Genomic DNA, 7156 nt, shown 5'->3' with positions numbered 1-7156 from the left:
AGACATGTCTTCTTTCCTTTTTTTGCTCATTTCGTTTGTTATTTCCTCTTAGATTGCTGTATTCTGCTACTCTAATTACCCATGAGTAAGGCAAAAATTTTTACTAAGGACAAAAGGTGACTTCACTATAACAGGGTAGTCACGTTCAAGCTAGCTTCTCCACTGTCCTTCAACATTCGAAACCAAGACACAATACGCGTCCTGCACTGTGAGAATAATAATGATTAATACACATAAACCAGAGAACTGATCCTTAAAAATTTATTGATTTAAATATATGGTTAAATTATAAATGACAGGAAGAAACAAAAAATACCCTTGCATAGATCGCAGACCATGCCTTTGTCAGCATCTGACAAATAAAAGCATTGTAGCGCAATCCTTATTAAGAAAATTAGAAAATAAAAATAAAAATCCCCCCCCCAAAAAAACAACTACATGAGTGTTACAAGGAACAAGCATGAGATTGTTTTAAATGGGACAAACATGGAACTTGAACCATCATTTGTTTAGCTGTTAAGATCAAAAGTGACTTCTCGAGGTGTTTTGAGCTTAATTCCGGCAATTTCCGATCGAGCGCACGGCTAACGTAAAAATCTGTAGCCTCGTTCCTCAGCATATATCCTCACACGATAATCTGTGTACTATGTGAGAAAACACATGTCTGACTGGATTAAATGTGAACAGAAAAGAATTCCCCGAAATGGAAAGTATAAGACTGAGACAGGCTTGGGTGTACACCAGAGCAAGGGCTTTAAATATGGTGCAACTAGAATATAGTCGATCCGTTTTGAAAGGCTTAAGCTCATGCAGTCATAGACTCATGCATTTTTTTGGCGAACCGTTGCATTTGGGATATGTATCTTTACAGTACAATTTCAAAATGGGATTGGAGTTTGGTATGCTTGCATGATGTCGACGAAGTAATAAAAAAGAAAAGAGCTGACAGTACATTTTGGATGCTAATGCCATTTTACAATTCCATTTGGTGGTAGAGATAATAGTGGCTATAATCTTCCCAGTCATGGCTTTCCAGATGGACAAGTCTTCTACGTTTTTCCCACTAAATCATATTGCCACACAGCTCAAATAGTTAATAGCAACATGAGGCCACACAGGTGAAGAAACGAATCATATCTATACCCCGTCCTCTAAATATATGTCCTCTGAATAGTCACGTACTGCCTATCGACTACGCCGTTACTTTGGCTTTATAGCAGGAGTGTCAGACTCCAGAGTTAAGCGGTCGTGTTGAAAGCATCTGTTCAACTGTACGCAAATTATAAAAGCCCTCATGGTCCGAATGCGGTGTGTTAAAAGAAGGAAAAACGCAAATCTCTATGACTAAAGTCCAGAATCTGACACCCTGCTGTACAGGAATTCTTTTTAGAGCATTAAGAGAAACTGCACTTACAGGATGGTGTGTCATTTTTCACTCTGTAGAAAAATCTCAAGAAGTTAGTTCACTTTTTCTTAAATAAAGAAATAAAACACAGTGCCTTTTACTCTGGATTACACACTGAGCAGTATCACTCCAAACAAAATGTCCTATTTTTTTTTTTGTTGTTGTTGTTGGGCTCTGAACCTAACCAGAGAATTTAGGTCAACAATTACAAGAAATACACAAACAGCACAACAGCACAAAACCTAACAAACAGTGAATAGCAGCTATTCGTTTAACCTTCCTGTCCCAGAATAAAAGCTCTTTTCGTCAACATTAGAAATTGCTATACCTAGCATAGGAACAGAAACTGGTATTGCAACATTTTCTCTTGCATCCTGGTCATAACTTTAAAAAAATAAAACAAAAAACATCTAGCCTTTAACAGCTAAAATTCCCACAGCCCTTAAACGTTGCATTCCTAAGAGACCCGTTGTAAATAGTAACATGTAATATGGAGCTCTAATCTCTATTGCTGTCATAGTGTATGTTGGTGTTTAATATCTGCATAGCACCATATGGCTCAATCGCTTTTGATGTACCACTGTTAGCCGATTCCCTCTAACGCGTACATTTCAACATGCTAACTGTTTGTAGCTTTGCCCTATTAATATCCTATGTAACATTAAAAGGCTTTCTAAGCTTACATGTTAATATGGTTGGTTAACAGACCCTTCGTCAGTTAGCCTAAAACCTTTTTTTTTTTTTTTTTTGCTTTAATGTCCATGGATATATAAGATACCGAGGGGTGCTGAGAAGCCTCAACGTTTCAAGTACTATCTATATTTAAGTTATTATTTATTATTTACGTATAATATTGTTTGAATTAACATGGTATTGCCCGACTTAGAGTTATCCTTTTTCTACATACAGTAACCTTCCCATTTAACCTAGTCTAATGACGGATAATCTGGGATCCTTCGATTTTATTAATAGCACATGGAAGACATATATCAGATCCCAGGTTTAAAGGTTTTAACCTGATTCAAATTTTAACCCTGTAGTTTAAGACACGGCTCTGTACGTTATACTTTGCAGGCCAGGCTGCAGATCTTTCTTCTCATATAGCTCTAAGGATAAGAACTGAATGAAGATGTAAAACAAGAATGATTGGGTTTTGATTGTGCGTAGCGAAGAGGGTCAGGGAGTGGTTGCATTGTTGTATTTGTTTTTAAGTGCTTCTCTAAAGGCTATTTGTTGGGGAACTCCAAAATTGTATTTACTGGAGTATCACTGGCCTTTGTTGGAGTATCACTGGCCATATTTTGCCACATGGACAGGTTCGACACCAAGGAGCTCTTTCGCTCAATGGCAGGACCCACAGTGATCACCTCACTGAGGTAGACTCATTATGGCACATCACAAGTGAAAACTACAATGCAAGGCAGATTTTAAGCTCTAAGAAATCCTGCGCACCTCCCTGCCCTTCAAACGTGGCCCAATTTTAATTATGCAGGCAGGGCCTTAAGTGCATGACAACAGAAACTGTTAAGTTGTGCCTGACAACCATGTGTCATTAGTTGGATTTTGTACCTATGGTTTTTTTTATTTTGTTTTTTTTTTGTGTACCACACATACACACACTAGTGCTCATCCTCAACAGTGGCAGGGGGCTGCCCTAATTCCATGAAACCTGTCGTACTGAGGCACTTTCACCTATCCTGTTGTTGCGAGGGTCAAAAGGCACTATAAACTAATAAAAAATAATTCTGCCGTATTTTCTGTTGCATCCTACTGAACGAAATCCTAGACATTAAAAAATTTTGGCTGCAAAAAAATGGAAGCATGAATCAGATTTTGCTCGCTGTGATTTTTTTTTCTTCTTTTGACTAAAGGCCCATGCACAGCATTATTTAAGTTATATTGATTTTAACAGGTACTTAGTATGAGTATATGCAATTTTGTAGTATTATTTGTTTTGTTTTCTCTGTTTCTTTGACTACTTTTTAGATTAGAAAGTTTGCATCCCTGTGCTGGGGCTTGCCTAAGTTGTTTTTTTTTTTTGTCACATTTCAGAAAATTTCAGGACACAAAGTCCGTAGTTTCCCTGATAGTAACAAAAACACCCTCGAGGAGTGTCTAAATAGCAACAAGCTGTATAATACTGCTGTCATGCATTAAATATACTAGGATACACAGTACCTTAGTTTGAATAGGCCATAATGCAAGTTATTTTAACATGCTATGATCCCATCAAGATCCTGTTTCCCTTAAGTTTAAACATTCAGTCCTTAAGATATGCTTAAATGAGAAGCATTTCAAATCATATCAAACCAGTGCACTTTTCATGGAAACGAACTATAGGGACTAAATGGCAAGGAAAAAATAAAAAGATATCATATAGAATGAGGTAACATCTCACACATGCTGATATCAAAATGAGTCTAAACATGCTTATTAATAAGCTATTTTTCCCGTCATTGTGCTGTCTTGCATCTAAAGGGCATGGCATCAAATCACTTGGTGATATCTATTACAGCTTCTGCTGGAGAATAGCAGCATTGCGGATGTCCATGAGGAGATGATTTTTTTCCCCCACAGCATCCCAGCAGGAGATCAGTTTTGCTCGTATAAGGTGCTTTGCTGGTCAGTAGGTCTGGAGTACTGTAGGGAGGACCAAATATAGGCCAAACACTGCAGATGGCTTGGCTTGTCCTTGTGGAACTGAGTAATTTTATGCTTTTTTTTTTGTTTTTGTTTTGGATGCACTGTGCAAGTTGCTGATATGTAATCTGTAATCCATGCATAATGTTTCAACATCACTTCACTGCCAGCTCAGAACAGTGATCCAGAGTCCTCTCCATGGCCTTTTGTTGAAGTGTTCCTATACATTCTAGAGAGGGATGTTTTTCCTATGCATAGCCTATGTGCATTGCCCTGTCATAAATTCATTAAACTAGCTAACTATCTCTATATTTATTCATATATATATATATATATATATATATATATATATATATATATATATATATATATATATATATATATATATATATATATATGTATGTATGTATTTATCTCATATTCTAAGAGCATATTGTATGTTTTCGTCTGTTCTCCTTTCGTCAGCAGAAGAGAATAATAGGTGTAATGCAGGAGTGCACTAGGGAGTTTAATAAAGTATTCGACTACTGAATGGAAGCAGTCCTGTGGTACATATCTGGACTCTAAACATCAGTTAGCAGCTTACTTTTGTTAACACAATTTTGGCTAGCTATTGTGCAGTTGCCAGTTCTAAGATTGGCCTCTCTGAAGTTGTCCATGCTGTTGTTCATGTCTCCATCGATTTCCATGTACTCAGACTTGCTGACAACTGAGGAACTGCGGCGGCTGGAATCGGAGTCAGAAGCGATGTTGGGGTTACTCACGTTCAGGAGTTGGGCTTGCTCCTCACCCTCAGTTTCCCTGTGGTAGAAGTAGTTGAAGTTGGATACGATGACAGGCACTGGTAGGGCAATGGTCAGCACACCAGCGATTGCACACAGAGAGCCTACAATTTTGCCCCCTATAGTGACTGGGACCATGTCACCATAGCCAACTGTAGTCATTGATACAACAGCCCACCAGAACGCATCAGGGATACTGTTGAAGTGTGATTCTGTCTCTTCAGCTTCTGCAAAGTACACGGCACTCGAAAACAAGATGACACCAATGAAGAGGAAGAAGATAAGCAATCCAAGTTCCCGCATACTAGCTTTTAGGGTCTGCCCTAAAATCTGCAGTCCTTTGGAATGCCTGGACAGCTTAAAGATCCTAAACACCCTGACCAGACGAATCACCCTGAGAATGGCCAGTGATGTTGCCTGTTCCCCCTTGCCCTCCTTACCCTCTGATTCTTCTGCCAACTCTGTGCCCAGTGTAATGAAGTAGGGGATGATAGCTACTACATCTATGGTGTTCATCATGTTCTTAAAGAAGGCTGCCTTGCTGGGACATGCAAGGAATCGTACTATAAGTTCAAATGAGAACCAGATTATGCAGAGGGTCTCTACAATGAAGAAGGGGTCTGTAAGGATGTTTGGTTTGTAGTAAAAGGTGGTGTTCCCTATTGTCTGTATAGATCCTGCAGGGTCCTCCTTCAGTTCTGGCAAAGTCTCTAAACAGAAAATGACAATAGAAATTAAAATGACCATAACAGACACTATGGCAATTCCTCTGGCTGGCCCTGAGCTCTCAGGGTGCTCAAACAGAAGCCAGATCTGGCGCTGGAACTCCCGTTCGGGCAGGGGTCTTTCCTCTTCTCGGATGAATCCCTCATCCTCACGGAACTTCTCCATTGCCTCAGCTCCAAGTTCATAGAACTTAATTTCTTCCGAGAACATATCCAATGGGACATTTACTGGCCTCCTCAACCGTCCCCCAGACTGATAGTAGTAGAGGATTGCATCAAAACTGGGACGGTTCCGGTCAAAGAAATACTCGTTTCTCAAAGGATCAAAATAACGCATTCTCTTCTTTGGGTTCCCAAGCAGTGTCTCTGGAAACTGAGCGAGTGTTTTGAGTTGTGTTTCAAAGCGCAGCCCAGCAATGTTGATGACCACCCTTTCACAGCATTCATGGTCATCGTGGTCAGGGGAATATGTGTCCTGCGGATGCCCCGGGACAGCTGATGTTTCATCCATGTTATCTCCGGCCACTACGGTCATCCTGCAAGTCCAAGTCGAAGCACTGCAGGAGATGTGGGACTGCGGTTAGTGTAATGGAACAGACATGTAGTTCTTGTCCTGAATTTCTCCTCAGCTCACTTTCCCTGTCCTGCTTTGATTTTGTGCCCACAGAGCTGGCTCAGTTGTGCAGCTATGAGCTAGACTGGTTTTCCTCAGTGTGGACCCACTGCAGCTCCCGCTGACTCCACCATCGCTCCTTTCCACTGCATCCGCTACTGCTGCCTCTGCCACCCAGTCAGAGAAAAAATGGATCGAACAGTGGAGATATTTGCCAGCTCAGCAATTTCCACACTATTTATTTAATTATTTATCAATCTTCCCATGTATCTCTCTAGCTGTCTATCAGTGTATCTGCTTATTTGCTGTGCATCAATTAAATGTTTCTTGCATTAAATGTGTACATTCCCAACCACTACTCTGCTCCAAGTGAAAAAGATCTGACATGACCATGTCACTTTTACTCTTAGCTCACATACAAGCTAGGCTACTTCTGGATCACTAGATCTCACTCCAAAACAAAAAGCCCAGACTGTACTTTCTGGAAGTAAATAATGAGAAGCAATGCAAAGTAAAGCAGACGATCTTCATATCCACCAGGTACTGGTGCTTACCTCTTGTCGATATTGGAAAAGGTTGAAATGCCTCTTGTCATCTATTAGTAAAGATCTTCTTCCGTCTTGGGTTCATTCATTAACACTTCACATGTTTTTTCGTATGCTGACAGTCCTCGGAAACTGCAGTTGTTTTATCCTTGGCCATAGGACACCTGACCATCTTAAGTCGCAACCGCTAAAGTCCTATTTATTGAAAATAAACGGGTGCTTTTTTTAAAAAAACAAAACAAAACAAATGCACACACGATACAACACAGGGGAGATTTCGACGCAGAGCTAGCAAATGGAAAATAAAGTGCTAAAACGAAATAAAAACAGAAGCCGGGAAGCCGCAGCCTCCCTTCCTCGCGGTGCGGTGCGGTGCTCGTGCGGCAGCACCTCGGCGCGTGAATAAGGTTTATACCGCAGGAGAGAGTCTACTGCTGCAGCTCGGA

The 7156-nt window shown here is 40.3% G+C and overlaps 1 protein-coding gene across 2 annotated transcripts; it reads right to left on the bottom strand.

The window, feature by feature from the left end:
• Positions 1-247: 247 nt before the first annotated feature.
• Positions 248-7156, bottom strand: LOC131357707 (potassium voltage-gated channel subfamily A member 1). Of its 2 annotated transcripts, none has more exons than XM_058396938.1 (2): positions 6720-7156; positions 248-6332 (listed from the first exon to the last, which is right to left on the bottom strand). In XM_058396938.1, exon 2 carries the CDS (start codon positions 6085-6087, stop codon positions 4609-4611), a length of 1479 nt encoding a protein of 492 aa, XP_058252921.1. In that variant the 5' UTR covers positions 6088-6332; positions 6720-7156; the 3' UTR covers positions 248-4608. The 2 variants fall into 2 exon arrangements, with proteins under 2 accessions (XP_058252921.1, XP_058252920.1); XM_058396937.1 differs by having other exon boundaries at positions 248-6109.

Source organism: Hemibagrus wyckioides, linkage group LG08, assembly GCF_019097595.1.
Source record: "Hemibagrus wyckioides isolate EC202008001 linkage group LG08, SWU_Hwy_1.0, whole genome shotgun sequence".
Taxonomy (NCBI): domain Eukaryota; kingdom Metazoa; phylum Chordata; class Actinopteri; order Siluriformes; family Bagridae; genus Hemibagrus; species Hemibagrus wyckioides.
This window is presented reverse-complemented; position numbering and strand designations above follow the sequence as displayed.

Excerpts from the sequence above, each read along its gene's own strand:
- LOC131357707 (XM_058396937.1), bottom strand. The coding sequence starts at position 6,760 with ATGACAAGAGGCATTTCAACCTTTTCCAATATCGACAAGAG. Across the intron at positions 6,110-6,719 it reads TTTTCCAATATCGACAAGAG|TGCTTCGACTTGGACTTGCA; the intron begins GTAAGCACCAGT and ends CATCTCCTGCAG.